Genomic DNA, 21,702 nt, shown 5'->3' with positions numbered 1-21,702 from the left:
TAAAGATAATCGTCTTTTCATGACTGTTATATTCCAGGCTTTATGACAATAGAAAAATCATGCGAATAATTTCTCTTATTCGCTCGTTATTACATGAGGATTGGACCTTAATAGAAACATACTGGATGTCACGCACAAATATATTTTACATACCCTAAGTTTGATAATCCTTACTTCCTTACTCATATTATAAAGGCGAAAGTAACTCTGCCTGTCTGTATGTATGTATGTTACGCAATCACGCCACAACTACGAAACGATTTAAATGAAATTTGGTAGAGAGATAGCTAGAGCCTGACTACTTTTTAATGCGAAAAAGGGTTGTAAGGGGTTGAAATAACGGCTGAAAAGAGTATGCACCAAAAACTTCTAAATCGGTTAAGCTCAAATTATGAAACGGTATACAACCAACATCAAGGATTGTTTTTATATATTTTTAACCTTCGAGGGGGGGTGGTAAGGTGGGAAGTTAAAGTGGGGATGAACAATCGAATATTTTCAAATATACCCAAGTGGGGTATCAAATAAATGAGTATGACGTGTACATTACAAAACTGTTGTCCCGACGCAAGGGGACATGGGAGGAGGGTTGAAAATGGGGATGAACGATGGAATATTTTCAAATATACCCAAGTCTGCTTTCAAATAAATGGGAATGATATGTATATACATTAGAAAACTGTAAATTGCATGGAAGTCAGTTCAGCCGTTTAAAAATTATGAAATCTTTTATAGAGAGTTTATAAAATTTCATAAAATTTACTTAAGGTTCCGCACTAAAATAATAAAATTGACGAAATTGTGAACAAAAAGGAGGATAAGTGACGACATAAGAAGTGAAGGTTATAACACAATAATCTTTGTATTTAAAATTGAAGTTGCCCAGCAAAGAACCGTCAGATTATATATATATTTCCGTTATCAGAGATACGAGGAAGCATAACAGTTTCAATATCTGACGCGCTCGACTTACACCATGAGTCTGTATTTTTTTTTTTACATTTTCTAAGGCCTATAAGTTCCTCAGCCATCGCTAAATTAAAAAGATTTATAGGACCTTTTTCTCTTAAAATCATCTAAACAACAAAATCCAATAGGTAACGACGACACTCGAGTTACTACACACCATCCTGGGCTCTCCTATTAATATGTACATTTTTAAATATTAACAAAATTAGGATATGTACAAATATTTTGCTGACACCTGAGATTTGAAAACTTAAAATACGAAAATAAACTTTTTCTATAAGATACGTATTCTTATTCGATAAAATCTATTGCACAACGAAAAGTATTGATAATCGAAAAATCCATATTTCCAACTTATACTTTCTTAGGCCGGATTTCAAACTGGTTACTTTGAGGCCAGATTGTTAATATAATAAATAAATTTTGAGGGAACTTTCTTTCACTAGAAAGAAGCGAAACTGATGATGGTATCGATTCCAATGTAAAACATAAACTTAAAAGTAAAACTTTCTTGTGATTTCCCTCGCAAAACAAAAGCAATAAAATCAGATCGTTTAAAAACGATGATTCAAAGTGTTATATAATTCCTTAGTCTGTCCATACATTATGTTCATTGAAAATAAGTATATCTTTTTATAGAAATTTATTATCTACCAAAACCTAAGAAATCAGTAATACGATCATTCCAGGAATCAAACCAATTAAATAATGGTGATCCTGGTTCCAAACCTTTTGGTGATGTTGGACCATTTAACCCATTATTTGACGTTGGCATATATTCTTCGCCTCGAATACAAAAATAACTTTTTATTGGACTGCGGCACATTGGACAACGTTCTAATTTACCAAAACAACTCGCACATATGCATGTGTGCCTGAAAATATGTACAAAACATTATTTTAGGCTTAATTATGTTTAATCATTGTTAAATTATTATTAAATCGAGAAATATTATTATATAGTGCGCAAGCCAGTTCGTTGTTTGAAATTTAGCCTGATTAATTAAGACCCCAACTATTACGCAACTTACTGGACAATGATGTTTTTACTCAATTTGTATTGCGTTGATTCAAATTCTGATATATAGGCTAAGAAAAAGAAAAATTTGGTGCTGTAGTGAGCTATTGCTATAGTGAACTATAACTCAACTTTTTGACGATTCAGTGACCTTCTACGGGCAAATCAAATTTTGTATCATTTTTACAACAAAATTTGGTACGAAACAATATAAATCTGATCAGAAATACAACATAATAGTCTCATAAAATTAAATAGAATATCATGGTAATAAAGAAAAAATTAATGCATCTTTGAAATTTTCTACAGTTGTTTATTAGGTTGTAAACAATTTGATTTTTAGGGGTAGTTGGGGGGTTTTAATTAGTTTTTTACAAATTACAAAAAAATTTAATTTATTGCATCAACTAAAAAATTATTATTAAAATGGAATTTTTTTGCTCATTCAATCAAATGAAAAAGTATCTATTTTGTAAACCGTTAGAGATAGAAGAAATTTAAAAGTTATTCCTTATCTTATTCCGTAATTAACAACTTTTATTTGAATCATTTTTTTTGTAAACATCACTGTTTAACCGCGAGGGCGCAACTAAGGAAAACTATTTAAAAAAAGTGTGTTGATTTTTTTCGAACTTTTTTTCGTGTTTAAAAGTGTTTACAGTCTAATAAACAACTGTGGAAAATTTCAAAGATGCATTAATTTTCAAAACATACCGTGAAGAAATAAGTAAAAAAATGCAAATTTTTGTGTTGCAATTTTGTAGGAAGTATGTGTATTCTGTTTTTCCCGCTTTTACGGATAAACCACAAGGAAAACATTTATGCTTTTTCATACAAAATTATATTTTAAATTTTTATTTAAATATTTGTTTTTCCGCGAAAAAACTCATTTTCCAAGGTATTAACGCGAATTTCTTCAAACGTATATAATTAGTAATTCACATTCAATTTTTCGATACGTATGCGTGTGTGTAGCCTGTTTAATGTTAAAAAAAAAAAACATTTAGAAAAATTAGGAAAAGAATACTACATCTTACATAATAACTGTTAAATTCGCAATATTTGTAAAGTAAACATTTTATTAACGGTAAGTATAAAAAATAAAATAAAATCGATAAATCTAAAATAAACAAATGAAAACAAACAATTGACTGAGTTAACTGTTGAAATACCATGTAAAGGCAGTGTTTATTACGAAATCGTTTGTTTTTTTACGTCATGTAACTGAAAAAAGATATCCACATAATTGATTTTCCCATATAACACGTACTATAAAATTTGCGCCCTCACGGGTAAACAGTGATATTTACGAAAAAACGTTTCATACAAAAATTGTTTATTTTTTTTAAAAGGAACATTTTTATATTTATCTTGTTCTATCTCTATAACGGTTTAGAAAATGGATCTTACGGACCCAAGACCCAATTGACCAATGTTGCTCATTTACGAACTTGACCTCACTTTTTACGTCCTAAAAATTTTAGCTTGATATCTCTTTTCGTTTTTAAGTTATCGTGTTTATAGACAGACTGACAGACAGATAACCGGAAATGGACTAATTAAGTGATTTTATGAACATCTATAGCAAAATTTTGTTTGTATTATCAATTTTTTTAAACGATGCAAACTTGGGACTAAACTTTGTATACCTTGGTATATTTCGTATATACATGGCATAAAAATTTTACAGCATATCGGAATAGACAAAGAAAAATTATGTTGCAGCATTGAACCTCGATTGACTACGAAAAGTGATCTTATTAAGAAATACAAATATATATTTGTTATTATTTGAAAGAGAATATTGAAGAAAATTTTCCGAGCATTGAACTATTTTCTGTTAAAACCAAGAAAAATTCTTAATTGTATTAAATAATTTAGTCTCTGTTTGATAATACTCACCTGCATGGTAATAATGCTCTGGATAATGGGAAATATTGACAAACCACACACAACTGTTCACCAGCTGCATTCCATACAGTATTACTGCTATTATTTGTAGTAACATCCTCAATATTTGGACCATGGTTATTATTATTAGTGTTATGGTTATTATTATTATTTTTGACACCTAGTGGTGATCTGTTCGGTGAAGATGATTTCATAGAATTGCTTGTGCACAAAAGTGCACTGCCAGTGGTCGATGTTGAAGAGGTAGGATCATCATCGCATGATGATGGCATCATTGGTTCGGCTAATGTTAATCCCGCTTGGGGATCAACTGTAGTGGCTACTTGTAATTCTTCATCATAGTTTGTTGAATTTCCCGTTGCTAAATATAATTGCTGAAACAAAGAAATAATATATTAAAACCTATTCAAAATGCATTTTGTTTTCTTCTTATCATTACTTTAACTTCGAAGGCAAATAAAAGGCTAGGGCAATTTGGATAAAAGGCTTGATTTTTTTTAATATGAAGTTGGACTAAGTCTAAATCAATTCTGAAAACTTTAGGGGGGGGGGGTGCCCGATTATTTAAATAAATAAATGATTTCAAAAGTAGGCATATTTAACATTGGTCTTATAGGAAAACGGTAGATGGATGATATGTTTTCATAGATTTCTCCAAAAAAAACCCGTTGTGCCTGACTAATTAAGGATGTATGAGCGCGGTAGTGAGGACACGAATAAAAAAAATTTATTTTTTCCATTTTGATGGTGAACTTTGTTTGGAATTTTTCCAGGAAACTTTCAACAAATTTTTTAAATGATTCTCGGAAATCAATGTTAAATTTTTCTATTCTATGAGCATCACAATCACAGTGCCCGTTAGAATATTCATTTTTTGCTATTCTATTCTAATCATTCTTTTTCTTTTTTAAACAACTTTTGTTTGAATTTTATTTTCATGTAATCGCTGATGTTGACAATTTGCCTTTTTATGTTAAAGTAAATAGTTTTTATGTCTAAATACGCTCCATAAGATTTGAGGAAAAAGTAATGTATTTAAGAGATCATTAATAAAGAAAAACATGCAATAAAATTTTCCGTGAAAAGAAATTTTTCCATAAAAATTCTTTTAACATTGGAAATTCATTAAAATACAGTGAAATCTGGTTAAGTGAGACATCAAGGGGCCTGCAAATTTGTCTCAGTTATAGAGGTATTCTACTTACCCAGTGTCTCAGATATCCAGATAAATCTCAGATAAATAAATATATGTCTCATTTACAGAGGATTCCATTAATAGAGGTCACAATACAGGTTATTTCAGTTATAGAGGTGCGATTATAAAATAAAATAACGTATTATCAAATTAAATACTATAATAATTAGTTTGCTATAGTATTTTCTGCACAAAAGAAGCTAAATTGTTGTATATTTTTGTTAACAAGTAGATATTAAAGTAGGTTTATGCCCTTTAAACTCTTAGCCATATTTCGTTTTTGGGTCAGCTAGATAAATAATTAACAATAATATAATTCAAGAATATACAGGGTTATTATTAAAAAAGTTTCCGCCCTTATATTTTGAAAAGAATGAAATTTCAAAAAACGGAAATACACGTCTCAGTTCATTCAAGTTAAAAAGTTTTCAGCAAAAATATTTCTAACTAGACAATTTTCAAAATAAAAATTGTTTTCTCATACTATTCTTACAGTTTTTAGCCTTAAAAATCGTAAAATCAGGTACCGAAAATTGAGGCCTAGTAAAAAATGTGCTTTTTAGTTTTTATACGACAAAAAAAAAATGATCCGCTCCAATAGATATGTAGTGCCATTTAAAAAAACTAAATTTCTATTAAATACTGTATCATCATTTTCCCTAAAATGAGTGAATACGTGTTGTCGCGTTTCATGATTTTGCATTCTGGAAATATAAAGATGGAAACTTTTTAAATAATCACTCTGTATTTATATAGACCTAGACTATTGCAGACATATTCGCTTGGAAATAATATAGAACAATACTTTCACCAATAGTCAAGTTATTTAGTGTATTTTTCCTTTACTTAAAAACTAGAGTGATCTCGTGTTTCGCAATTTTTTTTATTTCATATGTTACATTTGTTTGTTACCGACACAAAAAAAAAACAAGTTTTTGGTTCTGTTAATAAAATATTAATTTAATTTGAATTCTTCCAGTAGTTAATTTTGTCATATTATTTTGACTTCTACATGACATTTTCTGGTGCGAAATTCTATTGGATAAGTGGATAAAACACATAAGGGGATAATTATTCTGATGTCGAATTGGCCATATTACCCATAAAAATGTAATTGGCCATATTACCCATAAAATATTTTTAAATAGAAAAAACGGTTTGTTTATTTGATGTACAATTTAATGTATGCTTTTCGATCAAGTTGATACCATGACAAAAGTTAAATTAAAATTCATAAAAAAACGAAGATGGATAGAATAAATTATTTGTTTGTTTCTGACACTTGCAAAAGATGAGGAATTCATTTTCAGGAGGATATAAGTCTCTGAAGGATCAGAATTTCACCGTCTATTTTGTATGAAGAGTTGTGCGCAGACGCGGGGCTGAGAGCTTATCGAAAAGCATACATTAAATTGTACATCAAATAAACAAACCGTTTTTTCTATTTAAAAATATTTTTCCTAGCGCTTGGAAGAAAAAGGATTTACTCTGTGGGCCAAAAAAATACACATCCCTATATATTATAAATGTGAAAGTAAAGATGTTTGTTTATTTGTTTTAAAACTACCGAATGGATTTGAATGACACTGTACAACAATATAGCTCACACATCATTTTACCTTTAAAAAATTGAAAACTGTGCATATATTTTAGCTGTGTAAAAAATTCCTTCGAGTGTTTTGGAAGGGAGAAAAGTAAGATCAAGAGAAGTGGAAGCTATTAAGCGGTGGTTTTTACTTTTAAGTCCAGTGAAGCGGGTAGGCAGGTAGTTTTAGTACATAAACTGAAAGTAAATACGTGCGATTTTTGTGACACAGTGTACCAAAATGATCCGGATAATTTAATGAAAACAATGCACCCAAAAACAACTGGGGGCCTATAAAAATTAAAAAAACTCGAAACTTAAACGGATGGGGGTCAGATTATATCTTAAATCCTAATAAAAAGAATTTTTATTCTCAATAGTGAGCTGCTATAGCTCGTGAGAGAGCCAGGGAAATATATAAGAGAAAATATACAGAATGTTCGATTTACATCTAGACATATAAATACCACAAGTATGACAAAGTACATTCGCTAAGCAATGCATCTAAGTAATAATAATAATGGGGTTTTACCTCCGTTCATCAGACATTTATGTCTCTAACAGAGGCCACCCACATCATTATGTTTTGCATCTAAGTAAGAGTTATATGAAATTGGAAAAGTGACTTGTATCGTGGCTTATAGGTTGTAGTTCATCTATTCAACTAAGAAACTCCCACTTTCCAAGCGTCTTACAACTATCTCAACGCATATAGAAGTTTCAACAAATGTATATAATACCTCTCACTTAGATGCATTGCTTAACGCATGTACTCTGTCATACTCGTGATATTTATATGCCTAGATGTAAATCGAACACTCTTTATAAAAACCATATTATGTCAACCATTACATCATTTCAAATTCAATAATAAAATGAAGTAATCAAAATATTTAATCCATTTGTTATCCATTCACTTTTTTTTTTGAAAACAAAAATCAACAATACGAAATTATTTATTTAATGCTTCATTCACATTCTTTATTATAAATTCTCTTTTAAAAAACAGAAAAAAAACATCTTCTTGTTTATTATCATGTAACAGAGAACAGAGACCAAGAAGAGTAAAATAAACTAAGTATTATGTGAACACTTGAACAGCATTCAATGATTGCATGTGGTTTGTAATGGTGACCTACATTTTTATTTATAAAGAAATAACAACTTACTTTTATAGCAATCACACATAGCGCATAGGTAAGGTAGGTAAAAGATAACAAGACTTTAATTATTGTAAACAACCATAACATGGTTTAATCTTTTTTTTTAGTAGTATTTGTTGTGGTATATGATAAATAAAATGTGAATTAAAAAGTGAAAATGTTATATAATCATATTCAAAGTTGCTTCGTATTATGTGTTTATCTTATACGGGTACAGGTCAATTATAAATATACAATTCCGCTATAAATTTGTGAAATTATTCAATTTATAAACACACAAATATAAAAAACTATCTCAACCCATGCGGAATTCCACACAGTGCGGTACCCGTGGCTAAGGATAGGCTTAATGGCGTCGCCAACAATTAGGTCAGATGGGACAGCTCGAAAAATTCAGAATATGAATTATAAAGGAAAAAATTCGTAGCGCTAAAATTGATAAAATTATCAATTTAAATACAGCTCATGTTACCTACTAACTGCTAATGTAGCATTATATTCGTGATACAGTTTTTCAAAATCGGTCCAGTATAGTTTTTGAGTTTATCTATTACAAACAAACAAACGCAAACGAATGAAATCAAATCTTTTCTCTTTATATAATTAGTGTAGATACCAGCAATTGGCAGAAAAAACTTAAGTATTATACAAAGTATGATTCAATATCATTCGATGTTGAGAAATCTAAGCAAAGAGCACTCAATTATATTTCCTGTGAGTCAGCCCTTTTAAGCCTGCCCATCTAAGCACAAGATAGCCACCCCCGAACACGAAAAATCATAAGATTGAAATATGAAACTTTCGATGTATTAAAGAGATTATAAAAATGTTTTGACATATTTTCGAACGTATCTTAGAAGATACGTTCGATATAAGGATAGAGGAATCCTTTGCAGCTTCGCAGTTGGTCACTTGTACTTTTGATTTATGATCACTTCGATGTTAATTCATGAAATAATTGAATAGTTACTATCATGAATTCCCCACTTTCTGAGTATTCAATGATGTAGATGAAAAATTATCTAAGGTGCTCTAATTAGAATAATTAAAATTGTAAACATTTGAAGTGCACATATGCATATACATTTGAAGGTTGTTTGTTTCAAATGTTCTAATGCTTTACAATTTTATAATAGGGTAAGATGAAGTATTTAGAGTACAATGTACCTTGAATCATTTCTACAGTTTCTAAACATATATTGACATCTCTACTAGACAGCAAATTGTATTGAAATAAATGTATGTTTTTGAGAATTAGGTAGGCTGAAAACTGATTGTCAATATAGTTTTATTAGTGGGATAAAAGAAACATAGTTTTGTATCTTCTAGCTGATAAATGCATATTGTTACACTGGAAAAAAAATTAAAATAATGACAACCCCATCCCGAAGTTGGCCGTTTCATATTGAAATAAAGTAAAAACTAAAAATAATTTCAAACAATTGTCTAACGATTGTAACAAGTACAGCTAAATATTTGTATTTACAATGGGATTGAATTTAAAATATGAATTTGTTGATACAAAATCACTGAAGTTAAATAAACAAAATCATTACTTCTATGAAAGAGATTTATTTTAGTTTTTAAGTTATACATTTTATTGATGGAAAATAGAATTGTACTTAGGTGGAATATATAATCACTTTAAATAGAGTATTTGGTTTACATGATCGCAAATCTATCATGTCTAGCCACATGTGATTGAGGCAACTTCATAAAGATTGTTGTTACCAGTTAACAGGGAGTTTGAACTAAACATATTGATCATTTTTAAAACATTTACCATATTTTTTGGTAACATGTTGGAAAAAGCCCCTTCCAGTACAATCAGTGAGAGTGATTCCAGAGGTAGATTCGAGTGTGAAACATGGTGCAATATGATGTTGTACTATTGTTAACACATCATGTACCATGGAACGCACGCTTTTATTTATAGTATAGTATTTAAATTATCAAAAAGATACCTAGTGTTAAGGAATAGCAGTACTATAAAAAGAAACAATTTCCATTTTGATATTTTAATTCATGCCCTTACTAAACACTTGAATGTTAGTTTTGATTCTAGATATTACACGTTCCCCTACATCTTCCCATAAAACATGAATAAATCTATTTACATTTTTTAATTGCAGTTATTTTTATTACCCATTTTAAAATTAGCTAACAAGGTTTATTATTATTATTTTAAATATTAATTAAATAAAAATTATTTAAATATTACGACTTTGCATTAAAAAAAAATTATATAAAAAACCAGAGTAATTCATATTTAAATAAGCACATTACATCTATTTAAGTAAATAATGGCTGTTCCATTAAGAATGTTATTATTGAATGTTATAATGTCTGAATACTAATTCGATGTTGTGATTGAAAACTCGTGGGACATAGCTAACTTGTATTAAAACCATTCCCGATTACCTGTGGAAGTTTACGAAATGGTATTTTCTTTTAAAACAATTTTGTTAAAATTAAATCTCAATGTGTCTCGAATATATTTTTCGATATAATTAGATCGAACAAGTAGATTGTCGAACAATCCGACATTTTAAATGTTCTGTCTTGTCTATTTGGGAACGTAACTCTAGAAAGTGAGACTCATCCTTTTTTGTGCCTTTATGATTATTTCGTGTATTTATCACTTGCTATCTATTTTCGACTTCAAAATAATTCTATTAACATTCCAATGCTTAAAATTTTGAATTTTTCAAATAATTTTTGTACGCCTTCTTCGATAAATTTAAATAAAACACATAGGCGTACTTAAAAGAGAGAAGGCAAAACTTGTATTTTATAATATAAAAGCCATTTAAGTGATCATATTAGCAGCAATATGGTCCGAAAATAATTTCACGGGCGCGAGTCGTTCTTTGTCGGCCGAGATTTTATTTTTTTTTATAAATTTTTATAACAATTTATTATGCTGGGAAGTTATTCGTGTGGACCTCAAGGGTCGCACCACACCCTACCCACGGCTTGTTGTTATTTTTGTCTTCAATAGAACGTTTTTCACCTATTATTACTGTAGTAAGAATAATAATTTCCTTCAAGTCTTTATAAAATATGTATATTTCCTAAGTGTAAACAAACTGATTACAATAAAAATACGTATTATAATAATTATTAAATTGATATGATAATTGTTATTAAATTTATGACATATTAATTAATATTAATATCAATAAATTACCACTAATAAATATTGTAGGCAATATAATTGTCAGTAATACTTAACAATAATATTTGCATATTATATAATTATTTATTAAAATTACTTCTTTATAAAAAATAATTAATAAACAAAGAGATAGTGTTCTACCCAGAAACGAGAATTAGCTAACATTAGCTTCCTTCATCTAGTAACATTTCGAATCTGCTTCCTCTGGCAAGTTTCTACACCCAAACGCGTTTTTGTCATTGAAAATTGAAAATAATTTCCATTTAATTAAATAAAATTACTTTAATTAAAATATATCGTTATATATATATTTTATTTTTCTATTAATCTGTAATCATTATTATCTAACAAACATTATATTTATTAAAATAAATAATAAAAATATAAATAAATTAATACAATAACAATAGTTAATGACACAGGTAGGGTAACGCATAATAGTCGCACCACTTTTGTGTTATTAATTTTAATTTTTACCTACGTAGATAATAGATAAATATTTATATTGCTTTTAATTTCAAATGATAATTATCGATTACCATGCATTATATACATTAGTACATAGCGCGTAATGGAGCAAATATAATGACTGGACGAATCATTTTACCATTTCAGAGAATTATTTTCTACCTTGGTCTATGGGTTTTAATTTTTTTTTTTTTCGAAGTAATTTTTTGGTTCATTTTGTTGGATATTTACAGAATATTGCTGGGGCCAGCGGAGGGCGAATAACATAAAAAGGGCGGAGTATATCCACATTTTAACTTCGGATTCGAGATAAGCGACCCCAAAAACCCCCGAGTATACTTTTTTTGGTCTATTTTGATGAATATTTACATAATAAGGCTGTGTTGGGCCAGCGGGAGGCGAATAATCTCAGAAAGGGGGGAGTATATCCACATTGCAATTTCGGATTCGTGATCCACATTAGAATATTGCTTTTTTGGACCAGTGGGCGAATTACCAAAGGAGGGGAGAGTATATCGAAATTCTGCCTTGGCAATATTGATCAACGATCCCGAAAACCCCCTGTGGGTACGTTTCTGGCCCATTTTGTCGAATATTTTCAAAATTTTAAGATTTTCAAAAATCTCAGAAATAATAATTGGCCCATAGCAAATGCCAAACTTTCTAGCGGCACCAAGTAGATTTTGTTAATTGGACCTTCCTGAACATTTAGAAAATAAATTGGCTCCAAAGGTTGAGGTCCAAAAAAAACTTCAATTAACACTTTTTTCGTCTAAACTGATTCGTCTAGAAGTTTTGTTAAGAAAGGTAAAATCGGGGCATCATTTGGCTTTAGAAATAAAATCAGTGGAGTTCTAAACTTTCGGCAGGTGGACTTTTTATTACAAATTTGGAACCTCTCAAATTATCTTTTACAGTTTCGAAGAAAATCTCAAAAGATTAAAATTTTAAGTTATAAATTTTACTTGCGATAGTTCTCGATTATCATTTTCTGTAAAAATCATAGCTTCAATTTTAAGTTTGATATATCAATGCCATGATATACCAAACTTAAGTTGTCTGATCGCTTTAGCCCATGCCAAAGTCACGTACGACAAAGCGCATTCTGCGTGGAGCAACGCAACGATTTCGAAACCGATACGAGAAACATATCGTTCAGTGTTGCTTCAGTGGAATTACGCCTTAACACATTGAACTCGATCAAAAAAGCCATGAGTGTTCACTTTTCTGTCTGCGCCTATTGAAAAAAGAGTTTTTTTTTATAGTTAGTAAGAGATAGATAACGTATGCGCATTGTTATTTTGAACAACTCCATTATACAAAGTTAATGGAGAAGATAAAACCCTGTGTATTTAAAAGATTATAAACTACATTGTATATTGACTAAGGTCAACTTTGAAAATAATTAAAAATTTGTAAAAAAAAATATTGATTTAATAAATAATATAATAACAAATATTCAAAACAATCGAAAATTTCCATAATTATTCGCTATAACTACGTACCAGAATTAGACTACAAATTCCAAATTTTCCACAAAATATAATTAAATAAGTGAAAACAAAAAATTGGCTGAGTTAATTGTTGAAATACCATGTATAGACAGTGTTGATATTACTCTGTCACATTACACATATATAACTGATATTCCCATATGATACACATTATGAAATTTGCGCATAATTTGCGCTCTCAAACAGCGATGTTTACGAAAAAATGTTTCAAACAGAAGTTGTTTACTTTTTTATAAAGAACATTTTTTACATTTAAACTTTCGTTTTATCTCTAACGGTTTACAATATGGGTCCTACGGGCCCAAGACCCAATTGACCTATGTTGCTAATTTACGAACTCGATCTCACTTTTTTCGTCCTAAGCACGCTGTAAAAATTTCAGCTTGATATCTTTTTTCGTTTTTGAGTTTTCGTGATGACAGACGGACAGACGACAGACAGACAACCGGAAATGGATTAAGTAGGTGATTTTATGAACACCTATACCAAAATTTTGTTCATAGCATCAATATTTTTAAGCGTTACAAACTTGGGACATAACTTAGTATACCTTGGTATATTTCATATACATGGTATAAACATGATATACTATAATATTGTTCTTTTCTCTAAAATAAGCGTTTTTCAACTTCTAAATAAGAAATATTTCGTTATAATAAGAAAAATATTTTTTGTCTGAAACATTTTTTCATAAGCCAAATAATTGAATTCAGCAGAAATTGATTATAAAGAGAAATTCGAAGGAATTTAGGATCTGAATTCTGTCCAATCTATTGATATTTCAAAAAATTGTTTCACATTAAGCTTTAAAATGAAGGGTAAATGTGGAATTTGATAAAGTAATAAGGAACATATCGTATGGACAGGAAAAAATAGGCTACAGAAATAATATATAAGATTTAAGTATCTTTCCACAAATTTATCTAAAAACAAGTGAAAAAACAATCGACTGATTTAATTGTTGAAATACCATGTATAGATAGTGTTGACTACTCTATCACATTACACATATACCTATACATGTCACACATATATAACTGATAATCCCATATTAATACATACTGTAAAATTTGCATCTAATGTGAGCCATCGCATCGTGAGTAAACAGTGATGTTCACAAAAAAATGTTTCAAACAAAAGTTGTTTATTTTTTAATAAGGAACATTTTTTAGATTTAAACTTTTGTTCTATCTATAACGGTTTACAAGATGAGTCCTACGAACCCAAGACTCAATTGACCTATGTTGCTCATTTACGAACTCGACCTCACTCGACCTTTACGTCCTGAGAGCGCTGTAAAAAGTTCAGCTTGATATCTTTTTTCGTTTTTGAGTTATCGTGTTCACAGACGTACGGACAGACAACCGAAAATGGACTAATTAGATCATTTTATGAACACCACCAAGATTTTTTTCGTAGTATCAATATTCTTAAGCGTTACAAACTTGGGACTAAACTTAATATACCTTGATATATTATATATATACATGGTATAACAATAAATTAACAGATCCAAGTATATATTTAATATTAATTGTTTTCAGCAAGACTTGCAAAACTTAAGCTGTTTAACTTCACACATTTAACAAAAAATTAATTATTTATCCAATATTTTGCAATATTTAACAGACCATAAATATTTTTAATGTTTTTTATTTAATTTGATGTTTGCATAGATTATATGTGAGTAGTACTTGTTGGAGTCAATTGTGTCAGTAGCGTAGCTAGATCATGGGGAGTTCCATATCAAAATAATCTAAAAAATTTGAAATAATATATATCAATTAATCATCTTTTTATACGTCTTTTGTGGAAAATTCATTGCGATTCTCTGTACTGTTTAGGAGAAATTAACTACTAAAGTCAGTGTTTTTACAGGAAAAAAAATTTTCATTTTTATGCACAGCAGCTCTTAATTTTGGTATGATATTAAAGCTTAAACCTAGAGGAATATTGATAAAAGTTTTTTATGTAAATGGTAACATTTTAAACAGCACTTATTGACTAAAAATCCAACATTTATTATTATTTTTTCATATACCACCTTGTAAATAGGGCAGTTTTTAATAAATAATTTATCGTAAATCGTATAGAGAATTGACTTGAAATTTGTGCAGAAGGCGTATTAAACACTCATTAATTGACATACAAAATTTCAGTTTTTTGGTAACGCCTTCGTTTTGGTATCGAAACACCTTAAACAAAATACGTTAAAACAACAATAGATAAAATATTTGATAAATAGTTCTAAATTCTAAATTCTCTTGCTCCTCTTACTAAACTTAGTCCTTCTAAGTCTTAGAGTCTAAGAAAATATATGCACTATATTTTCTTAGATATATTTATTAGGTCACGCCCCTTGAAATATCGAATTTAGTACGTTTTTCTGATTTTCGGACTCCAAGAAATGTTGTTAACAAAATACGGAGGTGAAAAATTTAAGAATTTGTCTACTTAAATAAATATTTATAACAAAAAATGATTTCAATGTCAAAATTTTTTTAGAAATTGCTAACAAATAATGTAAATATTGGAATTATTATTATTTAAATAATTTAAAATTGCACAAAAAAACATATTATTCAAGTTATTTTCGTGGAAAATTAACTAATACAATTGAAAATTTTTAACCAGTTTATAATAACAATTGAATACGTAATAATCAAATAACAAGAATTAATCAAAATTGCGTATTTCTAAAAAATAGTAAAACTTTAAAACAGTCCAGTACTCTGGCGGTCCTTAGAATAGTCAAAACAGTAGTTATGATATGATTTTAGTATTTCCTGGCATAAGATTTGTATATTTTTTTAAATATACATACAGCGTAAGCTAAATATTGACAAATATCTTGCCTAGTAATCTTAATTAAAGAGAATTGAAAAAAATACACTCGAACCCGGACTTCTTGGATTCATGCCAAGCGCCCTACCCGGAAGAAGTCCTGGTTCGAGAGTATTTCTTTCAATTCTCTTTAATTAAAATTACTAGGCAAGATATTTGTCAATATTTAGTTTACGCTGTATGTATCATATTGAAATTGTCAATTTTAATCGAGAGACTTAGATGTAAATAAACATCGTATACGTGATTAAAGTAAACAAAGCAATTAATAATAATAATAAATAAGTAGTTAAAGAGAGTAAAAATAAAAATTCGATGAGTTGAAAAAATTGCACTCTGTATCTAGAGCTCGAATGGCCTAATTGGTAGAGCGTTTGGCATGAATCCAAGAAGTCCGGGTTCCTGGTTCGAGTGTATTTTTTTCAATTCTCTTTAATTAAGATTACAAGACAAGATATATGTCAATATTTAGTTTACGCAATATGTATCATATTAAAAATCATGAATTATAAACGAAAGACCATGATGTAAATAAATATCGTATACATGATTAAAAGTAAACAAAAACAAAAAGTAATAATAATAAATTCTCTTTAATGAAGCCAAATGCAAATTCTTTTTTGTCACCATCGTATTTTTTATATAAAAAAAGTTAATAAACTATCCTCTTTAAATTTCTGACGTAAAAAACGTTTATTCGTCTCGACTATGATGAGAAAAAAATTAGTATACATTTGTTTATAAATATTAAATGTCAATTAAAAAATAATTCATTCATTACAATATTAATAATAAAATTAACATAAACAAAATTATTAATAATTGTGGAATTGTGTTTTCGTGAATTTATAAAGTTTTTGAATTTGTAAGCAAACAAGTTCCTTCACAGAAAAAACCAGGAACAATTTTTTGAATGACTTTTATTGTTTTATTCGTGAACTTGCGAATTAATTGTAAAGGTCATTTGGCACTTCCTATGTAAAATAAACCACAAACCTTGAAATATTATTAGTAGGTACATTGGTAATTAAATTTTGCAAGCTTGACCTAGCATCATGAGAAATAAAGAAACCCACGGAAATTATAAAATATGCAGTTGTTGGCTTTTACATATTATGCGCTACTTAAAAATAAGTATGTAATATATCATATGCAGATGAAGAAAATACTTTGTACATGTCGCAGCCAATTATCTTAATTAGCCATTCAATTAATCGCCTAGCCATTTTACTAAACAGCGCCGTTCGACTAGCGACCAGAACGATTTTCAGTGATTCAATCAAACAAAGGCAAATGACTTGAACTTCGATCGAATCGATGATCGAATGAATTATGAATTTAAGTTGTATGTAATAATAAAGTACACGACTCGTGTTTAAAAACTACAATTAAAAAGTTCAAATACACAATAATACTATATAGTATAGGAGCTCGGAACGTTTTCGAGACAGAATTTTATTATGGCTGATTTTATGATATGTTGTTCTTCGAGCTCTTTTAGTAAGAGCTTTGGCCATAAATGTGCAGGTAATAATCCTAAATTTTAAAAGTATTTTAGTATATCTGTAATATTATGTTATTTAAGTATACAAAAACCTAAAATTAATTTGCCAGACGTTAATTCGGTTGCTAAACCTTGAATAAAAGCGAAAAAGTTGATGAAAAATATTGCAATGCTTATGAACTTAGTATTTTTAATATCTTATGTTATATTTTATCATGTGTGTTAGATAGTCGCGATTGTTAAGGCGCCAGCTTTTATACCATGTATATATGAAATATATATAGTATATTAAGTTTAGTCCTAAGTTTGTAACGCCTAAAAATATTGATGCTACGAATAAAATTTTGGTATAGGCGTTCATAGAATCACCTAATTAGTCCATTTCCGGTTGTCTGCCCGTCCGTCCGTTTGTCCGTCTGTCTGCCCATACGATAACACAAAAACAAAAAGAAATATCAAGCTGAATTTTTTATAGCGTGCTCAGGACGTAAAAAGTGAGGTCAAGTTCGTAAATGAGCAACATGGGTCAATTGGGTGTTGGGTCTTGGGTCCGTAGGACCCATCTTGTAAACCGTTAGAGATAGAACAAAATTTTAAATGTAAAAAATGTTCCTTATAGAAAAAAATAAACAACTTCTCTGAAACATTTTCTTGTAAACATCACCGTTTACCCACAAGGGCGCTAATTAGGTGCAAAGTTTATAGTGTGTATTAATATGAGAATATCGGTTATGTGTGTGTGGCTATTTAAGAGTGGATATCTTTCTTTATTTAGTAGTCTATCAACACGATAACTCAAAAACGAAAAATGATATCAAGCTGAAATTTTTACAGCGTACTCAGGACATAAAAAGTGAGGTCGTAAATGGGCAACATAGGTCAATTGGGTCTTAGGTCCGTAGAACCCATTTTGTAAACCGTTAGAGAAAAAATTTTAATTATAAAAAATGTTCCTTATCAAAAATTAAACAACTTTTGTTGGTATGCATTATATGGGAATATCAGTTATAAATGTGTGATAGATATAAGTGTAATGTGATAGAGTAATCAACACTGTCTATACATGATATTTAAACAATAAGCTCAGTCAATTGTTTGTTTTCACTTGTTATATCATAAAACTAGTACTTTTGATGAAATCAATGGAAATCAGGTTTAAGAAAATAAATTACACAAAAAAATTTTAAATCAGGGTCACAAATAATTTAAAACTTTTGTATTAAAACTACTTTAAATTAAACTTTACATTTAATCTAATTGGGCTTTTTTTTTACTTAGAAAATTAAAAATAATGAAAAATATGTTGGTTGTATTAAGAATATATGTTAATGAAAAATATGTTGTGGCGTTCAAAACCACAAGAATAGTTGGTTAAAAAATTTTATAGTTGACCTTCTGTTATAATTTGGGAGGTGTTAAACGTAATTGAATTATATTAGCTTTAGATTATCAAAATACGTCAAAGAACAAAAAAAAAATTAACTACCAATATTTTTTAAGATCTACGAACACGGTATAAAATCACTTCTATGGTATATTGTTGGAGATGATATACTTGAGTTTATCGTAATATATATAGAAGAATAAAAAAAATAAAAGTAATGAAAAGATAATTGTTTTCGATATTTTTCCGCAATGCACAATATAGACCGGGCATGGGCGAGTTATTTTAAATCGAAGTCACCATTCTTATAACTTTATTGTGTGCCATAAACTTCATTGTGTGTCTCTTTATCCAAGTCCGCATTGCTCATAGAGGAGGAAGCGAGACAAGTATACGACTCTTCTACCTATCTCAGTTTCTCTAATAGTAATGAGATAGGTAGAAAAAAATACTCGTATTATTGGTTGACACTGGTTAGGTTGTCGCTGTCTTGCTCGTTATTTAGTTTCATAAGTATGAGGGACTTCTCTGAGTCACATTTGCCCATGCCTGATATAGGCATTATAAGGTTGATACATATTGTGATCCTATTTTTCTTTTGATTTAGGCCGACTGTTTATGAATATAACCCAAGCACCTAATATGATAATAATTGGAATACAAACAAAATGGTTTAAGATTTTTTAATTTTTAACATTGGATCATTGGATCGACGTAATAACCTTCTGTTATATTAAATTTTTAAACCAAAATACGTCAATCATAGAAATAAAAATCTAAAAAATTTCGTTTGAAATATAAAATTAAATTACATCTAATTTTTTAATTGCAAGTACCTACTTTAAATTTTATTATTAATTATAACCTCCACATAAACTTAAAAATTATTAAATGTATAATACTGTAAAATAGGGGCAATAATAAATTTCTTATACTTATAATAAATACGTGTCCATTTGATATAGTTGAAAATTGTGTAAAAATGATTAAAACCAAAAGGAATTTGTTCTGAAATCAGGCTGAATTGTGAAGGTGAGATAAGGTTCATGATTAGGAGAGTGGAAAAGTCATTTTCATGATTTTCGACGAAACCAGACTTCGTAAAGAAACTATAGTATCAAAGTTTTAGACAATAAAAATACGACTTTAGTAACGATCAGATTTGAATTTAAAAAATTAAAACGATCAAATATTAATTAAAAAAATTAGCGGTTTTTGGATGTTTTTTTGTTGTAAACCAATGAGTATTTTTATTAAAAAAAAATTACAGCTTGAATAGTGAAGGTAAAGTAAACTGTCCTAATATTTCAGAAAATTTAAATTTTGTATCTGCGAAAAAATGTGCATTTTTCTCGGAAATGTTGAGTTAATGAAAAGTCGAAGTTTACTCACTTAAACGCAGTTTTATACGCTATAGGTATATATGAAATATATCAAGGTATACGAAAGTTTATAACGCTTAAAAATATTTATGCTACGTACAGAATTTTGGTATAGGTATTCATAAAATGTCTGTCTGTCTGTTACGATAGCTCAAAAACGAAAAGAGATATTGAGCTGAAATTTTTATAGCATACACAGGACATAAAAAGTGAAGTCGAGTTCGTAAATGAGCAACATATTTCTATTGACTCTTGGATCCGTTGGACTCATTTTGTGTGTTTATACACACTGTTTATACATAGTATTTCAACAGTTAACTCAGTCAATTGTTTGTTTTCGCTTGTTATACTTATGTATAGGTATAGTGGTGGTATGAGAGTGTAAATCAATTTTTTATTAACATATAATTCACTTATTGAAGGTCAATATAAAATATAAGAGATTTGTTGAACCAATGTAATTTACGTAATTGCTGACCTAAAATTCTAGAAAAAAATTGAACATGAGGTATTCAATTGTATTTGTGCGAGATTGGTACCTATTATAATATATTACCTACAAATTTTTTTAATAAAAAAAATTTTTTTTAAACATGCATGTACTAGTTACTTATCAATTTGATTAAATTTTATGGAGATTTAAAAAAAAGTACTTTATACAATGCCGGTATGATGTATAAAAGAATGTCTTACCTTGAAATAATTGCTATAGTTGTATCTTCTAAAGCACATTCTTTTTTTAGCGTCTAGTATAAATACGATTTCAAACGCATAAATACGCACCTATAGTAGGCGAAATAATGTAGAAAAAGTCACAAGTATTTAAGGTATTTCCAGGATGGTACATATTTGCAGTTCTTATGCTAAAACTATAGTAAAACCCACTTTTCAACAGAAATTAACTCATTTTTTTTCACAGATTAGGAATAGGGCTTAGGTGAAGCCTTTTTTTATTTTTTTATTCTAAAAACATTTTTTTTAACTCTCTAACGTTTTTTTCAATTCTGCCGAGATAATTTTTTAATATTCGGGTTTTACAATTTCGCGATCTAAGCGACCAAAAATTCAACCTCGGAATGTCACAGCTAACATTATTCTGAGTCTGTGAAAAAAAATAAGCCAAATCTGTCAACAAGTGCTTTCATGCTGGGAATACCCGTCTATTTGGTTAAATAAATTGAATAAAATATGAAAATAACAAGGGAAACAAACAATTGAACTGTTGAAATACCCTGTATAGAAAGTGTTGAATAACAGGGCTTGTAATATTTTTATAAAAATTAGAAGAGTCAAAAAAACTAACGTAATTTTGGCGGCCTTTCGGTCGCCATTTATTATTCGCAATCGCCATTCGCACTATATACATTTTTTTAATACTTTTATAAAAGAAACAAGTACGGAATCTTTCTTGTGGGAGTCAAACTCTCATTTGACTGCTCTTAATCTTTAACTTGACTGCTCTAATAGCAATAAGCACTCTATCAAAAGTCCAGCTCTCTAACTAAATCAGTTTATGAGATACACTGACAGACAGGCGGAGAGCGAAGTCTTAGTAATAGAGTTCCGTTGATTTTTGTCGGGTTCGGA

The 21,702-nt window shown here is 29.1% G+C and overlaps 1 protein-coding gene across 2 annotated transcripts in view; it reads right to left on the bottom strand.

Annotated features, from left to right (window-relative positions):
* Positions 1-1,231: 1,231 nt before the first annotated feature.
* The window catches only part of LOC123292252 (cell growth regulator with RING finger domain protein 1-like), a 63,578-nt gene continuing 43,107 nt past the window's right edge, over positions 1,232-21,702 (bottom strand). The window contains exons 7-8 of one of the 2 annotated variants that reach the window (XM_044872829.1): positions 3,890-4,272; positions 1,232-1,844 (exon numbers count right to left, since the gene is read on the bottom strand). In XM_044872829.1, coding sequence (XP_044728764.1) covers positions 1,616-1,844; positions 3,890-4,272 — 612 coding nt within the window. In that variant the 3' untranslated portion in view covers positions 1,232-1,615. The remainder of the gene's footprint in view (positions 1,845-3,889; positions 4,273-21,702) is intronic. The other variant, XM_044872827.1, reaches the window with a different exon arrangement.

This window comes from Chrysoperla carnea, chromosome 2, assembly GCF_905475395.1.
Source record: "Chrysoperla carnea chromosome 2, inChrCarn1.1, whole genome shotgun sequence".
Lineage (NCBI taxonomy): Eukaryota > Metazoa > Arthropoda > Insecta > Neuroptera > Chrysopidae > Chrysoperla > Chrysoperla carnea.
The sequence above is the reverse complement of the archived record's forward strand: the minus strand, read 5'-3'. Positions and strand labels throughout refer to the sequence as shown.